The following is a 20,768-nucleotide window of genomic DNA, read 5'->3' as shown; positions in this document are numbered from 1 at the left end:
TTGGGTCATCACCCGCATGAAAGTACTGGGTGCGTTAGTCAAGCCGAAGGGCATGACCAACCACTCATACAACCCATCTTTCGTCTTAAACGCCGTCTTCCACTCATCTCATGGCGTATACAAATTTGGTGATATCCACTCTTGAGGTCTATCTTAGAGAATATAGTGGACCTGGCCATCATGTCAAGCATATCATCAAGTCTAGGTATAGGGAACCTATACTTGACAGTAATTTTGTTTATGGCACGGCTATCCACACACATGCGCCACGTGCCGTCTTTCTTTGGCGTCAACAATGAAGGCACGGCACACGGGCTCATACTCTCTTGGATGAAACCCTTTTGCAGAAGCTCATCAACTTGCTTCTTCAACTCTGCATGCGCTGCAGGGTTCATCCTGTGGTGAGGAAGGTTCGGTAGAGTAGACCCTGGGACAAGATCAATGGCATGTTGTATGTCCCTCATAGGTGGCAACTCATTCGGTAAGTCTTCAGGAAATACATCACTGTATTCCTTCAGGACCGAGATCACCTCACAGGGCAACTCTGATGGAACCTCAGGTGTAATTTCTCTAGCCACAAGGGCATACACCATAGAATCCTCCTTAGCCTCTTTTTCAAACTCTCTTGCGCTGATTATATGTAAAGACTTAGGTTTGGATTTCCCCATTTCTCTAGGCTCACTTGCCTTCTCATCCTTCTTCTTTCCTAGTGTATTCTCAGGTGGCATGGGATTGAGTTTGATCTTTTTACCATTATACATAAAAGTACACGCATTCGAACGGCCAAAGATCGTGACATCATTATCGAATAGCCACGGTCTACCTAGGATAACATGCCCCACATCCATAAGTAAAACATCACACCACAGGGACTCTTTGTATGACCCAAACTCGATGGGGACTAGACATTGCTGGGTGACAGGTAGGGACGTCTTGTCAACCCAAGAAACTTTATACGGGTCTGGATGAGGTGTGGATTTCAGTTTTAAGCGATCTAAGGTGCTAGTGGAAATCACATTCTGACAACTTCCACTGTCCACTATCACCTTACAATTCTTTTCACCACACTTGGCAATAGTGTAGAAGATAGTGCTTCGACGCCAGTCAGCACTACTTCTAGACTGAGCTAACACACGCCTGACTACTGCAAGCGTTGCTTCTCCATCCACTTCTTCATCAGTAAGTCCTCCTTCAGGGTGATACTCTTCAACTTCATAATCACCCTGGTCATCTCCACCCTCTTGGGATTCGCCTATAACTAAGGCTCTCCCACGGCTCTTCGTAGGACACTGATTAGACATGTGGCCAAGGTTGCCACACTCATAGCACCTCACTTGGCTCATGTTACCAGGACCGGCACCAAGAACCCCTTTGCCCTTGTCCTCCCTAGGCCTAGGCGGAATGGTCGCCTGTGCCCTAGGTTGATTACCAATATTAGGTCTAGTTCCTTGGGAACTAGATCTAGTATTGGAGTCTCGGGACTCAAAACGACGAACGACAGGAGCCTTCAGATACTATAACTCCTGCACGACTTGATATGCTTCATCTAAGTCCGTTAAGGGCCGAGTGATAAGCTCGCGCTGAAGATCCGCACAAAGGCCCGTCTTAAAACCCGAGAGCGTTACTAGAGGGTCTTCTCGGATATCACATCGCATCACATACTCTTCAAATTTAGCGATGTAGTCAGCGGCAGACATTGACCCTTGGCGTAAGGATTGCCATTGGTCAAGGAGCTTCTGACGGTATGAGAGAGGAAGGTACTTCTCCTTCAACTTCTCTTTCATCTCATACCAATGTGTGATAGGGGCTCTACTAACTCTCTCTACCCTACGCTCGGTGTTGGTCCAGAAGAGCTTGGCTTGACCCACAAGCTTCATCTTAGCAAACCGCATTTGACGGTTTTCTGACATGCCATACCACTCAAAGTAGTGGTCCATGTCAGCAACCCAGTCAAGGAATGCCTTGGGATCCAAGCGTCCATCAAAACTCGGGGCCTCAACTCTCACACTCTTCATCGCACGCTCATCTGGATCATAACGGTCTTGATGACCACATGTGGTTCGTGCCTCTCGCACCACACCACGACCGTTACCACGATCTCTATCCTCACTACCACCACGTGTGGCAGCACGTTCTTCAATGATTCCTTCCACTTGGGAGTGCGCATCTTCCCCTACAGCGGGGTTTTCCTTTTGGGACGCCTCTAGTTGCTCCACCTTAGTCATGGTGGTGGTAATTTGGTTCTCAAGGCGGGCAAACTCACGCCTTTGACTCGCTTCTAGGGCGGTTATCTTTTGTATCAATTGAGCAAGTTGCTCAGATAACTGCTCGTTATTCATGGTAGGTTGAAGTCCGAAACCTCTACCTCTTCTCGTGAGCATACAATGAAGACTTGAACCAAACTCTACCTAACTAGACTACTAGGTGTAATGACTTTCAAGATGAATGCGATGAATGCAAAACTACTATGAACTGACACAATTAAGTTGAAACAGGAAACAACTCAAATCTGAAAATTTTCCAGATTATGAATCAATGCACATTTCCTTCTCCTTTGTCCCTAGGGACGCAAACAAGGTGGATGAGTTGGCAAAAAGCGGGGTGTTTGAGTCAAGTTTATCTATCTCTGCAGTGAGTAATCGGAGGTCCTTTAAGGTCACGGGCCTGGGGTGTAAGGCCAAGGTCCCAATGTATCTTGTATCTTGGCATGTGGTATGCGTTGTTGTTGTCTGTTTTATTTTCCCCTTTTTTCTTTTAATAAAAATGTTATTCCTCAAATACACACACACGTCCACAACTTAGATGACACCCGAAAACCTGAATACCTGATAGCCTGACACATCCATATAGTTATATAATGATATATATGATAAACAGTTGCATTAGAATATCTGGACAGTCCAACCAGCTGGTCTAGACCATCCATTGGGTTCAGCCAACACTTCATTGGCCACCATGCAGAACTCACACCAACCTGATCAACCTAATCATTGGGTTAATGGCCAATAATATAGACAGTCAAGATATTTTTATGGAAACATAGGTCGACGGCTCCATGCAACAATTTCAGCCATCCATTTGGTGGGGCCCGTCCTGGATTTATACTTCTAAAGGATCTCCACATGGTTTTTACTGACTTAGAGAAAACATATAATAGAGTCCCTAGAGAGCTAATCTAGTGGGTATTGGGAAAGAAATGAGTTTTAAGAGGATATATATTGGCTCATTAAGGATGTGTATGAGGGAGAAGGAACAAATGCAAGAACCACTAGAATTCCTAATTACTCTATGCTTGCACCAGGGGTCAACATTGAGCCTGTACCTTTTCACATTAGTTATAGACGAGTTAATGAGACATTTGCAGGAAGAGATCCCATGGTGTATGTTGTTTGTAGACAACATAATTTTGATTGACAAGAGGGAGGGTGTAAGCCCCAAGCTAGATTTATGGAGGGGTGCCTAAGAATCTAAAGGATTTAAAGTTAGTCAGACTAAAACAGAGTATATGAAGTGCAATTTTAGTAACATAGGAGTGAAAATGAAGAACTAGTTCTTATGCAGAAGTTTCTCAAAATGACAACTTATGATTACCTTGGGTCAATAGTTCATGAGAGTGGGGAGATAGAGAAGAATGTTGCCCATAGAATTCAAGTTGGGTGTAAGAAATGGAGATACGCCTCTGGAGTTTTATGTGATAATCGTCTACCACTCAAACTGAATGGAAAATTTATACGATATAAAACCAGCCATGCTTTATGAGATAGAATGTTGGGCAGTTATAGAGCAACATGTTCATAGGATGAGTGTAGCTGAAATGAGGACATTGAGATGGATGAGTGGCAAGATGAAGAATGCTAGAATTAGAAATTGAGGAAATTTAAGAGTAGCACCAACAGGTAATAAGATGAGGGGACGGTTAAGAGTGAGTTGGTACAAGTTGAAGGCTCTAAAAAGGCAAGGGGAAGTCCCAAAAGGACGTGGATGGAGGTAGTAAGAAAAGATTCAATGACCTATGGTTAACCGGAACTATGGCCCTTGATAGAGTGGAATGGGGGAACAAGATTCACGTAGCCGACCGCAATTAATTGGGGTAAGATTTAGGTGGTGGTGATGATGATGATGATGATGATGATGGGAAGTCGAGATTGATTGATCGGAGAAAGTGTCTCAAACAAGTGGGAACAAGATTAGTTATGGTTGCTGGTTGCCTGCTCTTGCATGGTTGCCCATTGAGCATGTGTCGTTAGTTTTAATGGGAAAGAGCATTACGTAGTCATATTATTATAAAACCATATAAAAATGTGAGGATTGGAACTAATGGGAGTATCAGATCATCAAACATGATTCTTCAAACTATATAGCTTGGATGCAGACAACACCAAGAAACAATAAAAAAGATAAACTCAGCTTTAATCCAAATAGACATATAAACTTATATCACACATACGAATAAAAGAAGAAATAAAGAAAGAAAGAAAATGGATAAAAACATAAACTTCTGCCACACTAGTCATTTGTGAATACTGCTACTACTTAGAGCTTTCCAAGAAATCATATAGAATATGGCTTCCATGGGAGTTTCCCACGATAGTACAGCATATTACTTTCTTAGAAGTTAGTGTTGCACCAAGCTTGGGATCTCCAAGGTGCACCAAGACCTATACCTCCATCCTTCGTCAATACGCATTTCCTATTAGAAACAAGACGGATGTAAGACATGATTAATGGATTTGATTTTACCACTTCATGCCATTCTAACAAAGATGGGTACAAGGCCCACTTAATTCCCCTAAGAAATGTTAAAGAGAGACAAAGAAACATAGAAACTTCATGCAAAATATTCAGCAGCTAAGCTTTGTTGAAATCCATGAATAATAACACCACGAAACAAAATTATAAAAAATTAAAAAAAAATTAAAATTAAAATTTAAAAAAAAAAAAAAAGCTAATGTGCTGTTTGGTTGCAACTTAAAAATAGTTCATCTCATTTAGTTAATAGTAATTATGTATTAGAGATTTTGATAAGGATAAGAAATAATCTATGATCTTTAATGTCTATAAACTGTGATCTCTAATACATAATACTGTTAATGAAAATGAGACGAACTCATTTTTAGGTGCCTACAAAACAGGGCCTTAGGATTTGTTTGTATTCAAGATGAACAAAGGTGGGAATGGGACCATTGAGCAGCAATGAAAAAATAGCCATTAAGGGTACAAAAGACCTAGAAATCATAATGGTATGGGGTAAGAGCACCACACTAGGTAGAACATTTCATTCGCAAGTAGGAATCTACTTGCCGGAAGTACACCTAAAAATCTTATTACATTGATTTTCAACACAAACACTACACCTCCCAATAGGGGATCTTCAAAATCCATCCATGCTTTGGATACCACTTTGCCATATTGGCAGTAAATATACATCGTCTTGGACCCAATGCAATTGTTGAAACTGATCTAATATTTTAGGTAGCCTTAGGAAGTACCAACAAATTGACATTTGATTGAATCTGTGGTGTTTGAACTGATTCAGCATTTGGGGCAATGCAAAAATCAGAACCTAAATGAGCAGGTTAAACTTTTCTGCTTTTCTGCCACCAAAATGATATCCCATGAGTTTCAAATACTGAACTACTATTTTAGCAAAAAAAGCATTCTGCCGACCGCTGTTTCGGACATACTATTAACCGCAATCAATGGCTAGAGGTGTATGTTAACCAAATTTCTCTAAACATAGCAGATCAATGCTAATAACAAATCATAGGTTTGAACTAATATTATTACAAAGAGTGGATTGGAAAACATACTGCCACCAGATTCCAACACCAAAGCAAAAACATCTACAGTTGTCTTGGGGAAAGACTCCAGTATGATAGCGCCCTCCAAAGCTTTATGAAGAATTGATGAAAACTCTTTGTGGTCAGACCCCTGAAAATATTAGAGAAGCTTGCATCAGATCAATAAAGAAAGTATCCATGAAAGGATTATTAGAAGAAAAAAAATGTCTTCACATAGCAAGGATGGAAACCCCATGTACCTGGCTGCGAGCTGGAGTGGCAAAAGTTGTGAAGCTCACGTTACAATTCAACCGACCTACATCACTGTACATCATTGCTTTCTTACTTTCTCTAGGACCAAATCTGAACAAGGGAAAACTAGGTGATCATTACATGGAGCCCCATGGGCCCAATTCGAGTTCCTAGGCATGTTCAAGACTCCACATGCATAATCATGCATCTTTGAAGACCCCACGCTGGGAAGGTGCATGTGAGTTGCTTAGTTGAGGGTATTTGATGGTTAGATCAATTGGATACATCTATCGGACAATTGGATTTTGCACGATGGACCATCTTGACCGTTGGACCATTTTGATCGTTGGCTTGTCTTAATCATGGACTCATATTGGACACTACTTTTAATTATTTTGTTTAGTTAGTTTGATTGTTTTGGTTTATTTTATGATTTACTTGATATTATGGGTGTTTTGGACATCTTATAGTATTAAGGGTGTTTTTGTTAAAAACACCCCAAATAGAGTATGTAAGGCTTGGACGTGTGAAGCCTAGGGCATTATTGGCTTATTGAATGAAATTTTCTTCTTGCTTTGTTTTGGAGCAAAATTCCTCCTGTGATTGGAGTTTGGTATGAAGTCATGGAGTGATTCCAATTTTCTTTCTTTTATTCTCTTTCCAAGTAATCTTATTTTTGTTTTCTTCTCTTCTCATGTTTCTTTTTTTCCACATTTTCTTTTGTTTTCAACCAAAGACCATCACCATAGCCATCCAGACCACTCCCAAGCTGTCACCCCACCCAACCATATGAATCAATGCACATTTCCTTCTCCTTTGTCCCTAGGGACGCAAACAAGGTGGATGAGTTGGCAAAAAGCGGAGTGTTTGAGTCAAGTTTATCTATCTCTACAATGAGTAATCGGAGGTCCTTTAAGGTCACGGGCCTGGGGTGTAGGGCCAAGGTCCCAATGTATCTTGTATCTTGGCATGGGGTATGCGTTGTTGTTGTCTGTTTTATTTTCCCCTTTTTTCTTTTAATAAAAATGTTATTCCTCAAATACGCACACACGTCCACAACTTAGATGACACCCGAAAACCTGAATACCTGATAGCCTGACACATCCATATAGTTATATAATAATATATGTGATAAACAGTTGCATTAGAATATCTGGACAGTCCAAACAGCTGGTCTAGACCATCCATTGGGTTCAGCCAACACTTCATTGGCCACCATGCAGAACTCACACCAACCTGATCAACCTAATCATTGGGTTAATGGCCAATAATATAGACAGTCAAGATATTTTTATGGAAACATAGGTCGACGGCTCCATGCAACAATTTCAGCCATCCATTTGGTGGGGCCCGTCCTGGATTTATACTTCTAGAGGATCTCCACATGGTTTTTACTGACTTAGAGAAAACATATAATAGAGTCCCTAGAGAGCTAATCTAGTGGGTATTGGGAAAGAAATGAGTTTTAAGAGGATATATATTGGCTCATTAAGGATGTGTATGAGGGAGAAGGAACAAATGCAAGAACCACTAGAATTCCTAATTACTCTATGCTTGCACCAGGGGTCAACATTGAGCCTGTACCTTTTCACATTAGTTATAGACGAGTTAATGAGACATTTGCAGGAAGAGATCCCATGGTGTATGTTGTTTGTAGACGACATAATTTTGATTGACAAGAGGGAGGGTGTAAGCCCCAAGCTAGATTTATGGAGGGGTGCCTAAGAATCTAAAGGATTTAAAGTTAGTCAGACTAAAACAGAGTATATGAAGTGCAATTTTAGTAACATAGGAGTGAAAATGAAGAACTAGTTCTTACGCAGAAGTTTCTCAAAATGACAACTTATGATTACCTTGGGTCAATAGTTCATGAGAGTGGGGAGATAGAGAAGAATGTCACCCATAGAATTCAAGTTGGGTGTAAGAAATGGAGATACGCCTCTGGAGTTTTATGTGATAATCGTCTACCACTCAAACTGAATGGAAAATTTATACGATATAAAACCAGCCATGCTTTATGGGATAGAATGTTGGGCAATTATGGAGCAACATGTTCATAGGATGAGTGTAGCTGAAATGAGGACATTGAGACAGATGAGTGGCAAGATGAAGAATGATAGAATTAGAAATTGAGGAAATTTAAGAGTAGCACCAACAGGTAATAAGATGAGGGGACGGTTAAGAGTGAGTTGGTACAAGTTGAAGGCTCTAAAAAGGCAAGGGGAAGTCCCAAAAGGACTTGGATGGAGGTAGTAAGAAAAGATTCAATGACCTGTGGTTAACCGGAACTATGGCCCTTGATAGAGTGGAATGGGGGAACAAGATTCACGTAGCCGACCGCAATTAATTGGGGTAAGATTTAGGTGGTGGTGGTGATGATGATGATGATGATGATGGGAAGTCGAGATCAGTGTTTTCAGTAGCGCCCGTAGCGTAGCGGTAGCGTACGCTACGTAGCATAGCGTAGCGATTTTGCTACGTAGCATTACAAATAGCATTTTTCCCCTGTAGCGTAGCCGTAGCGTACGCTACGGATACGTAGCGTGTAGCGCAGGTAGCATGCGCTACCTGTTTGGTATTTTTTTTTTATTTTTTCAGTGCAGGAAACAGTGGTGAACTCACACCACAAGCCAAACTAAAGTTAAAAAAGAAAAAACCTAATTCGAAAGGGCTTCCACCCCCAAACCGAAGCAGCCGACGCAGCTGCTGTCCCCACCCTTCCATTTGGAGACCAAAAATCTTCTCACAGCGCCAATCCGACGCTGCCGACGCTGCTCCTCTCCCCACCCTTCAATGTTGACGTCGAAAATCTGCTGTCAGGCGCAAACCGACGCTGTTGACATTGCTCCTCTCCCCACTTTTCAATCTTGAGTTTGAAAAACTGCTTCCAGAGGCAAACCAACATTTGCAGTTTTCACTGATTTAATCTCATCTTGAGACAAAAATAGGTACGCTCCTTCCTTTTTCTTTTTTTTTTTCTTTTTTCTTCTTCTCCTCTTCCTTCTTCTCCTTCTTCTTCTTCTTCCTCTTCTTCTTCTCGAACTGCTGCGGATTCTCTCTCTCTCTCTCTCTCTCTCTCTCTCTCTCTCTCTCTCTCTCTCTCTCCCTCTTTTCTTTCGGTTTCCCCCTCTTCTTTTTCATTTCCGAAATAGACTACGTGGCTGTTTCACAACCATGCACTTATTATTATTATTATTATTTTGTGTTCTGCGGTGCACGTTGAACAGTGCACTTGCACTATTTTGTTACACGGTCCGTTGTAATGTTTATTTTCCATCTAACCTGTTAATTGGGTCACACTGACATGGATGAAGGGAAAACACACATGTTAGCTTGATCTAAAACTTTTGTAGCCCCCAATAAATTTTTAATGGTGGACGTTTAATTATTGTTGTTTCTTATGGTGCGGTCCACCTGAGTAATGCTGAAGCTCAAGACCTTATAATTCCTCATCCTGATTCAAGAATCTCGTTAGGATTTTTTTATTTTTTATTTTGGAAAGATATCTCATTAGGATTCTTTTTTCTTTTTTCTTTTTTTTTCTTTTTTTTTTTTTTTTTTTTGTTTCTGCAAATTCTGGAGGTGATGATGAGATATCCCAATCTCCTAGAATCTCAGAAACTTTTCAGAATACAGCTTCATTCCCAAAAGATTACAGCTTTGAGATAGGTTGTCAATGAGCTAATAATAAAGCCCCGGGCCAGTTCTCTTAAAAACCCACAACTTATACCTCACATCTTTTTTACAAATGGAACAAGAAGAAGAAAAGCCATGCTTGGCCCTCGAGCTAATGTTCATGCAATAGAATCATGGTGTGACATGCTTGGCCCTGATGCAGGACATGGAAAATTAAATATGATATGCAAGATTTCAGGCTTAGATCCTACCAATTCAGAAACAATCACACAAATTCCACGTCCCACATGAAAATCCAAACATACAATTAAAAAGGGGAATCTATGCGGGTCCAAGCCGACACAGGCTAGGACTGGACCAATAAAAATTATAAACCAAACGATGTCAAAGGGAAATAAAATCAACTACTCATGCATAAAAACCAGTCCCTAATCCAAGGGATTCCCTAATTTCAATTCAAGGAACCCTAAGGTGATAAAAAGGGGCAAATCAATTAGGGATCATGTAATCTAAGGTTAGGATTCATGAAAAACGGCTATGAGAGGAGAAAAGAGGATAAAAACCTGAGCTAAAAGATGATCCCGCGTGTGGACAGTAACAACGGCCCAGACGGACGTGCATGTGATCCCGGCCGCACGTGTGTGGGGCCCACTATTCAGAAAAAGGCCACCTTGGCCCTAGTCGGCCAGGGATGGACTCCAAAACCCCCAAATCTCAGCTCGATCCGATGTACGGTTTGTGCGTGGTGCTCCGCCGAAGTTTTAGCTCGCCTGCGGGCCGAAATCTGGAAACCTGTTGTAATGAAGAAATCTGATGCAATAAAAGGACAAATTCGAAGTACGGATAGTGGGGGAAGATGGAAAAAAAAGATGATGGAAGATGGGGGTGAATTAGGATCGATGTGGCTTCACACCATGGTAGTTAGCCCTTCGAAAAGGGAGGGCTTCGCACCCATTTTTGAATTCTTCCACAACTCACGAAGAGAGCAGAAAAATAAAGCAGGAATTTTTTATTAACTTCAATGAATGAAAAGAACTACAAGGGGTGCCTATTTATAGGGAGAACCATATACCCAAAAACTCGCACCATGTACGACACTTATTACTTGGCGATGAAGTAAACTAAAATAAAAACCAAACAAGGAAATCTAAAGCGTTCACGATGTTCTAAATAATAACAATAAGCAAAACCTAAAATATAAAACAAATCCGACGAGTGGGCCACGATCATGAGATCCTATAGTGGGCTTTTCTTGACTATCGGGCCACTTTTCTAAACCAAAACTTGACTTCTAGCTAGGAGGCACTCCCTGGACGTCGTCATCTAGCCAGATCGATGGTGGGGTCCTCCTTCTACGTACGTACGTGCGTAGGGGGGTGGCATGAGTGCGCGTGATGTCCCCATCAATTCTCCCCGGCTGCAAAGATTTCGCCACTGACGAAATAAAACTCCTGAACCGCTCCAGGATGTCAGGATCAAGTCTCTGAAGCTCCTCCTCAGTGAGCCACGTGCTGTCTGAAGCTGGGCGTGACTTCCATTTAACCACGTACTTCTGAAACCCGCCGTCCGACATTGAAACTATCTGATGGTCCAGGATATCCTCTATTTCCTTTTTGGGTGTGTGAAGGTTAGATATGGGAGATAGATGCTGAAAAAATGAGTCGAGAAGGATAGGTATGGGTGGTAAAGGCTGAGAAGATGAGTCGGGACTGGTAGGTATGGGAGGTAGAGGCTGGGAACATGGGTCGGGACGGGTAGGTATGGGACATAGAGGCTGGAAAAATGGGTTGGGAAGGATAGATATGAGAGGTAGAGGCTAGGAAAGTGAGTCGGGACGGGTAGGTATGGGACGTAGAGGCTGGGAAAATAGGTATGGGAGGTAGAGGCTGGGAAGAAAGGTTAGAAGAAGTAGATATGGGAGGTAGAGGCCATGGTTCAAGGGATAAATATGGGGAATCAAGATGGGTGGACGAAGGGCCGGACAAAGTATCAATGGTCCCCTGAAAAGTAACTAAATCCTCCATATCGGTTGTGAAACTAATTCCCATGGAAGGTGGAAGATCTACCTCATACACATTGAGACCGTTTCGTTTTATAATTTTAACGGGTCCAGCGCTACACGCGTGTAACTTACGAACGGCACTCGAAGGATACCGCTCGGGCCTGATGCAGACCATCACAGAGTCCCCAATATTGAATCCTTTGAAACATTTATACTGGTCTGTAGAAAATGTGCAATGTTCATTATTAGTCATGATCTTCTGCCTGATTTCTTGATGCCATGAATGAATGTGATGCACAAAAGACTCTGCAGACTCTGACGGCCTATGGGACAGTGACATAGGGACAAGATCAATAAGTTTCCTAGGTTTAAAATTAGTAACGACTTCACGAGGACTTAGACCTGTGGACCTATCGACAAAATTATTCAACGTAAAGTCGGTTGTAGGTATTACGGTGACCCATGTTCTGGTATGCTCTATATCCCTCCTAGGGGACTCATCTAGTAGATCATCAGGACAAACATCACGAAACTCATCCACTATCGGAATGACCTCAGTGGGTAACTCTACACTAACATCTGGTGCACTCTCTCCAGTCACAAGGCTGCACATGTTGTACCCCTCAAAATAGTGGTCTTGATGTCCCTCATGGGGTAGGTATACGGGTGCACGCCCATAACTGATTCCTTGGCCAACTTCATTCATTGGTCTATCCTTCAGGCCACCTACCTGAGATTGGACATCTATCCCAATGTTGGGGTTTGTCCTGGCGATGGTCTTTAGTCGGGCAATGCGTTCATCAAGCTGCTCAAAGTATTGGTCCATTTCCAAGCGCTTAATCATAAACTCTAACTTTTGGGCAACTTGTTTAGTGACTCTTGCAATTATTCCATGTTTAGTGTAGGGTGCCAACCAAAATTCAGCAATATAGTTGTCAAAATATAAGAGTTTTTTTTTTCTTTTTTATTTAAAGAATCGACCTAGTTTCTAAAAAACGAAAAAGGAAAGTTTCTAAAGAAACAAATTAGGAAAATTTCTATAAAAAATAAAAAATAAAAAAATAAAAAAATTAGAAAAGTTTTTTTTAAAAAAAAAAACAACCTAGTTTCTAAAGAAAAAGAAAAAAGGAAAGTTACTAAAAATAGAAAGTAAGTTAGTTTCTAAAAAAGAAAAAGGAAAGTAAATTAGTTTCTAAAAAAGAAAAAGGAAAGGAAATTAGTTTCTAAAAACAGATTAAGAAAGTTTTTTAAAAACTGCTACTACTTAGAGCTTTCCAAGATATCATATAGAATATGGCTTCCATGGGAGTTTCCCACGATAGTACAGCATATTACTTTCTTAGAAGTTAGTGTTGCACCAAGCTTGGGATCTCCGAGGTGCACCAAGACCTATACCTCCATCCTTCGTCAATACGCATTTCTTATTAGAAACAAGACGGATGTAAGACATGATTAATGGATTTGATTTTACCACTTCATGCCATTCGAACAAAGATGGGTACAAGGCCCACTTAATTCCCCTAAGAAATGTTAAAGAGAGACAAAGAAACATAGAAACTTCATGCAAAATATTCGGCAGCTAAGCTTTGTTGAAATCCATGAATAATAACACCACGAAACAAAATTAAAAAATTAAAATTAAAAAAAAAAAAAAAGAAGCTAATGTGCTGTTTGGTTGCAACTTAAAAAATAGTTCATCTCATTTAGTTAATAGTAATTATGAATTAGAGATTTTGGTAAGGATAAGAAATAATCTATGATCTTTAATGTCTATAAACTGTGATCTCTAATGCATAATACTGTTAATTAAAATGAGACGAACTCATTTTTAGGTATCTACAAAACAGGGCCTTAGGATTTGTTTGTATTCAAGATGAACAAAGGTGGGAATGAGGCCATTGAGCAGCAATGAAAAAATAGCCATTAAGGGTACAAAAGACCTAGAAATCATAATAGTATGGGGTAAGAGCACCACACTAGGTAGAACATTTCATTCGCAGGTAGGAATCTACTTGCCGGAAGTACACCTAAAAATCTTATTACATTGATTTTCAACACAAACACTACACCTCCCAATAGGGGATCTTCAAAATCCATCCATGCTTTGGATACCACTTTGCCATATTGGCAGTAAATATACATCGTCTTGGACCCAATGCAATTGTTGAAACTGATCTAATATTTTAGGTAGCCTTAGGAAGTACCAACAAATCGACATTTGATTGAATCTGTGGTGTTTGCACTGATTCAGCATTTGGGGCAATGCAAAAATCAGAACCTAAATGAGCAGGTTAAACTTTTCTGCTTTTCTGCCACCAAAATGATATCCCATGAGTTTCAAATACTGAACTACTATTTTAGCAAAAAAAGCATTCTGCCGACTGCTGTTCCGGACATACTATTAACCGCAATCAATGGCTAGAGGTGTATGTTAACCAAATTTCTCTAAACATAGAAGATCAATGCTAATAACAAATCATAGGTTTGAACTAATATTATTACAAAGAGTGGATTGGAAAACATACTGCCACCAGATTCCAACACCAAAGCAAAAACATCTACAGTTGTCTTGGGGAAAGACTCCAGTATGATAGCGCCCTCCAAAGCTTTATGAAGAATTGATGAAAACTCTTTGTGGTCAGACCCCTGAAAATATTAGAGAAGCTTGCATCAGATCAATAAAGAAATTATCCATGAAAGGATTATTAGAAGAAAAAAAAAATGTCTTCACATAGCAAGGATGGAAATCCCATGTACCTGGCTGCGAGCTGGAGTGGCAAAAGTTGTGAAGCTCACATTACAATTCAACCGACCTACATCACTGTACATCATTGCTTTCTTACTTTCTCTAGGACCAAATCTGAACAAGGGAAAACAAAAGAAATATTATCTTAATAGAATGACAGAAAAGTAAAAGAACTAAGAATGGTAATTGATAAGGATTAAGGCTTGCATCAATTAAAACGGCTGGCTACAAAAACAATTTACATCTGAAATTAGGTTAGGTCTTAAAAATCCCTCAGTTGGGTATTTGAATGGCAAAAAAGGCAGAGAAGACGATCCCTATTGAGGAATTATACTGTATAAGCTGAATCAAACATAGAATTTGCTATTATCCCAGTTCCATAAATTTAGGGCCTATGGTTCGTTGATCCAGATATTGATCTGATTGGGCCTCAATGTAGATGGGGGCACCCCAAAAACTCCCACATTGGAAGATCCCAAACGGCTAAACCTTCATTTGGTGGCCTGCAAAACGAAGGTTAAGAAAATTACATCAACAATCCACATTCAATGGAAAAGGGAGCAAGTGATCTAAGGGTTAGGATCTTTCAATCTGATAGATTTCAGAGGTATCCGCCATCCAAGGAGGGGCCCATTGGATCAACGGTCCCCCCATGTATGAAAATGGGAAGATCAATTATAATGCTGAAGCTCAAGACCTTATAATTCCTCATCCTGATTCAAGAATCTCGTTAGGATTTTTTTATTTTTTATTTTGGAAAGATATCTCATTAGGATTCTTTTTTTTTTTCTTTTTTTTCTTTTCTTTTTTTTTTTTTTTATTGTTTCTGCAAATTCTGGAGGTGATGATGAGATATCCCAATCTCTTAGAATCTCAGAAACTTTTCAGAATACAGCTTCATTCCCAAGAGATTACAGCTTTGAGATAGGTTGTCAATGAGCTAATAATAAAGCCCCGGGCCAGTACTCTTAAAAACCCACAACTTATACCTCACATCTTTTTTACAAACGGAACAAGAAGAAGAAAGGCCATGCTTGGCCCTCGAGCTAATGTTTATGCAATAGAATCATGGTGTGACATGCTTGGCCCTCAAGCTAATGTTTATGCAATAGAATCATGGTGTGCCATAAAGGTCATTACGTAAAGGTAACAATGGCAACCATTACACATTACAGAAAAAAAAAAAAAAAGACTCTTAACAGCTGTTACAACCCCTGTAATGGCCCGTAACACTCCACATAAAGGTGGTAACGGTCCATTACAGGGCCGATATAGGTTTTTCGGTTTTTTTATTATATAAAAAATTAAAAATTAAAATTAAAATTAAAAAAAAAAAAGACTGCAACAGCCGCTACAACCCGTACCGTAAAAGTAAAGGTGGTGGCCGTTATAGGCATTGTTACCGTTGTGGAATACCTTGAACAGAATCCAATTAAACTTGGGATCAATTACCTAAAAACTTGTGATTTTTGGAAATGAAGTGCCCAAAAAATGATGCAGTTGGTGTCATAGTAGCCAATGTCTACTTGGTAAGACTGAAATTGTCAAATCACCACTTGCTCTAAAAGCTCGAGCCATTAGAGGATGGTGTATCAATGTATATAAAGGGACTTTAACACTCCCCTGCACGTGCAAGGTGGAACTCCGCTTGGGAACATACTGACAAGGGTGGAGGGACACTTGCACCATAAACAGGCTGGGCTTGATTTCCCAGTCCCTGGGCCGGACTTGATTTTCCTAGCCCCTTGTGGGAGAATGTATTAACGAGGCATATTTTGCTGCTCCCAGGATTCGAACACTCGACCTTCCTCTCTGATACCATGTCAAATCACCACTTGCTCTAAAAGCTCAAGCCGTTACAGGATGGTGTATCAATGTATATCAAGGTACTTTAACAGAAATATTAATCACCAGTTTCATATATGGTGAGAAAAAAGAAAAAAATAAAAATAAAACTCCACCTACTAACAATATGCTAGCTGGTCCCAGGCTCCTAACCTAGGTGACTAAAAGCTAATGTCAGGTAGGCAGCTGGTCGTTAAACCTTTGCCCATCATTATCCAAAAAAGAAGTTGACCCCAAAAAACTGGGAAAAGGCCATAATGATGACAACAATGATGATATGTAGTGAGAAGCCAAAACAATGTGCTAAAGGCTGTCCAAACAGTGTTGAATCACCAATCTTTGGAGAGTGGTGATTGTTATCCCCCGATGCATCACAAGATAAGCTCTTAATGACCATTGACAATTTCAGACTTAAAAAGTTTTAAAAAGGAGAGTATCCAGGAAACTCGAGTAGTGGATCTGTCTGTCCATCAGTTACAATAACAGAGAAGGTTCAGCGAGTAACAAACTGCTAGCCAGATTCGGGAAACTTGGTCCTAGATCTGATCACTTTCCCATTCTTCCTTCACCAGAAGTAGGTGCCAGACTGCTTCAGCGGAAAAGCAGGTGATTCAACATTCATCTTCTGGGATGCTGAACTGACCATATTTTGTTTCAATTAACTGTATTTCCCAGTAAGCAGTTAACATTCTGTATTGCAACAGTTTGAGGGCCTTGTTCCCCAGACTTCGAACAGTATTATTTTCCTTTCTGGTATAATAGATGCTTTTTATTTGAAACTGTAACAGAATTCCCTGTGGGTATTTGTTCTCTGACATTTAAAAGATGCAACAAAAAAAAAAAAAAAAAAAAAACTAAATGAGGTAAAATAAGTACTCACACGGAGACAATGACCTTGGTATTTCCAAACTCGGCATAAGCAGATCCTGATGCAGCATTCACTGCTCCAGTCCTCAAAACTGCAAGTTACCAACATGCTTCTTCTTGTAAGTAAAACTCTAGGTAACACAAAAACACCATTACAGCTCAACACAGCTGACAATGACCAATATGTAATAGATTCATGAGCATCTGAATTTGTTAAAAAATAAAAACATTCTTCTTTAGAAGGCACTCCTTTCAGCACAGAAGAAATATTAGAACTTCAGCGCAACAAACAAAGACAGGCCACAAGTTAGCAAAATGTTTTTGTATAATCCGCCTTCATTCAAAAATAGAATGAAAACATCAAGAAAGCGAGAATGGTTTCCCAATACAAAGAAGCTCCTTTACCATACCTTCTTCAACTAAGGTGTTGGCAATATCATTCCCCTCTCTACAGCCATGGGTTAGTGAAATGTTTATCCTAGAAACTAAATCATCGAAACTCATTACAACCGACAAAAGCCACAAAGCTCACTTACATCAACAGAATGGAAATAACTTCAGTCTTTTCACAGAAGGAAAATTTGAATAAACCATGCCAACTATCCAATTTCATTAACAGTGAAGAAATGGTTGAGAAACGTCAAATTCCAATGGAAAGAAATCTTCCGTCGTTTTGAGGAATGAAGAATTTAGCCAAAGAGATTAGCAGCTGAACAAAGCAAACAAAACCCATGACATGCACTTGCATTTGCATCTAATAAAATATCAATATAAAATAAACCCAAAGAAAAGAAAATGATATAAAATAAACAGAATTAACCATTGCTAACACAAGAAGCAGACAAAAATGAACCAATAGAGAAGCTGCCTTGATCATATCAAAATATCAGAAGACTATTTGAATGAAAAGCCAAAACTTCAAGAACTAACCATGTGACAGTATAAAAGGTCAGGCTTTGATTCATCAAAAACAAAAAGCCAGGCTTTGGAAATCAAAGAACAAATTAACCTAATGAAAGTTACAAACAAACCTTTTGTGTCATTTAATCTACATCAATACCAAACCGACAAAGGTCCTCAAGTCAAAACCGACCTTCATCCAATTAAAGTACTTAAAAACCATAACAAATTCCAAACAGCATAGCTTTCCAGCAAAAGGAGTTTAAAAAAAAAAAAAAAAAATCCAAAATACCTGAGCAACAAAACACTTCAACATTCAAATAAGAAAACACTAAATAAAATGACTTTCCAACACATGGCTTAATGGTAGACAAAGTGTGTTTCAACATTGAGGTCATGGGTTCGAGTGCCCATGTGGTGCGTGTGAGTAAAAAAAAATGACTTGATGACATGAGTGAAATAACAAGCATAAATATTCGCTTTACCCTTAGAAAAAAAAAAAGCATAGATATTTGCTTTTGAACCCTTTTAATCTGCAGGAACACAGATTGCAGCAAATGAAATGCCTCAAAACAACCATTTAGTACTTTGAAAAAAAAAAAAAAAGGAGTAATAATGAAAGAAGAGAAGGAGAAAAGAATCATAAATCCCCTCCAACCCCACCACCGACCCACATACACAGCGCACCAAGAAAGCACCTTCTTTTAATAATTAACAGAAATTGTAGCCAAAGAACATAAGGAGAGTAAAAATACAGGAAGGGAGAGGCAATAAATCACAGATGCTCAGCAAAGATGTCAATGCACCAAAGCAAGAATGCCAGTTATATGGTTGGCCTCTCTCAAGGTAGGGGAAAAAGATACATCCTTCATCCAAACAGTATCTCTTAAACAGAAGAGAAGGGAGGGGAAAAAAAATCAACATCCCATGAATTGCTGACAAACAACAAAAAAAGGGGGGGTAGAAAGAAAAGAAAACAAAGAACCTTAAAACTCTCCTTCATCTAATCACCATGCCTAGACACCTGAACATTGCTAAATAAAATATATTAAGAGATAGGCCAATCATAAATTCATGAAACACAAACCCTTTAAACAGAAGCAATTTAAAAACAACCAACAACAGTCGAAATCCAGATTTTTAAAAAAAAAACAAATAAAAAAAACCAAAAAAAAAGCAACACAATCCACTTCTATCTAATCAAAATTCAAAGAAAAAAAAACAACTTAAATAAAAGTGGAATTAACAGACACCATTGTAGATATCAATTTAAAATAGAACCTTTATAAACAATAGGAGAAGAACAAAAACAACCCAAAATGTGAGAAATGCTGATACGCACACATGCAAAAGCAAAAGAAAAGGTGCCACAAAACCAAAATCCATCTTTAAGAAATAGCGTTTTTTTCCTTTCTTTTTGCCTATGTCACGAATCAGGATCACCAGGCTGTGCCGCCCATAGGGCCCAAATGTAGAATGGCCCGATGATTCAAACCGTTATTTTGTCAATGCTACCATAAATAAGCTATGGTCCAGTAATCAAGCTTCAAGGATGATCCTGACCTTCGATTTTTGGAGTTGAACTTGAGCCAATTGAATTTTCTTTTCAATGTTCTACATTCATCTACACATAGTCATGTTCAAAATCATCCTTTCAGGGTAGCTTTCTTATAACGAAGCATCCAGAAGACAGACAGTTCCAATCACCAGACCCTCTCGGCCTATGGTACCCAAGAGCAACACATGCTGGCGATCTTGGGCTGCAACATGGGCAAAATGGATTTTAATCAAAATCCTCAGAAAAATAAAATGATGAACACATAGAATTGAAAGCCATCATAGGGAGAGAAAAGGCACCTTCTTGACCCAAAGAGAAGCAGAAAAAACATGAAATTCTACCAATTCAAACCACATGCCGTGGAAAAATAATAATCAAAGGCTTCAAACTGACTACGAAAAACAGAATCCCAGTGAAATCAATAACAAGAAGACATGACATTCATCCACCACCAAAGAAATACTAAAAAACAGAGAAAAAAAAATCCAAACAAGGAAATGCAACAAAACCAACTTTCATCTAATGGAAATACTCAAACAATCAAAACCGAAATGCGAAAAGTCAAATATGGGTGTTAAGAAAAATACGATTTTGTTTCTTCTTATCTACACGCATGAATATATAGTTTCTTTTCCCTTGTTTTCTGAAAGCAGAGAATCAAATGAAGATAAATAGATAGATAGAGAGAGAGAGAGAGAGAGAGAGAGAGAGAGAGAATACAGACAAGCAGGCCGGCACTGATGAAATCCTCGTCCATCGCAACGAACCCAATCAACTTCTTTGAAGATGGATTGCTGCTGCTGCTGCTGCTTCTTTAGCGTGGGAGGAGTTGGCGCATAGGTCGTTGGGGCTGTTCCACCCTTCCCTCCCATCTCTCTCTCTCTCTCGCTCTCAAAAAATCAATTCCTCCTGCTGCTGTCGGTGCGCAATGCAGGCCCCTCTTCTTCGTCTTTGCTTTCCAAGAACTTCAAAATATAAAGGGAATTTTACATAAAAGTACTTAATTAATATGAAATTTATATTCTGATATGGAATTTACATTTCATACCCTTTTTAAAAAGATCTTCCAAAGGTACTCCATCAATCCATGTAATTATTATTTTACTGCCTTCCATCGTGACAAATGGATCAGTGGCTTAGGTGGGCCCCATAATAATTTTTATATAAAATCCATCCTGACCA

General features: G+C 39.6%; 1 protein-coding gene across 1 annotated transcript in view; it reads right to left on the bottom strand.

Moving 5' to 3' along the window:
* LOC131245930 (exosome complex component RRP41-like) overlaps positions 1–20,527 on the bottom strand; it is a 48,878-nt gene extending 28,351 nt beyond the window's left edge. The window contains exons 1-4 of the mRNA XM_058245718.1: positions 20,311–20,527; positions 17,142–17,220; positions 14,428–14,530; positions 14,196–14,316 (exon numbers count right to left, since the gene is read on the bottom strand). Of these exons, the coding sequence (XP_058101701.1) occupies positions 14,196–14,316; positions 14,428–14,530; positions 17,142–17,220; positions 20,311–20,458 (451 nt within the window). The 5' untranslated portion in view covers positions 20,459–20,527. The remainder of the gene's footprint in view (positions 1–14,195; positions 14,317–14,427; positions 14,531–17,141; positions 17,221–20,310) is intronic.
* Between the last annotated feature and the right edge of the window lie 241 nt (positions 20,528–20,768).

Source organism: Magnolia sinica, chromosome 5 (genome assembly GCF_029962835.1).
Source record: "Magnolia sinica isolate HGM2019 chromosome 5, MsV1, whole genome shotgun sequence".
Lineage (NCBI taxonomy): Eukaryota > Viridiplantae > Streptophyta > Magnoliopsida > Magnoliales > Magnoliaceae > Magnolia > Magnolia sinica.
The sequence above is the reverse complement of the archived record's forward strand: the minus strand, read 5'-3'. Positions and strand labels throughout refer to the sequence as shown.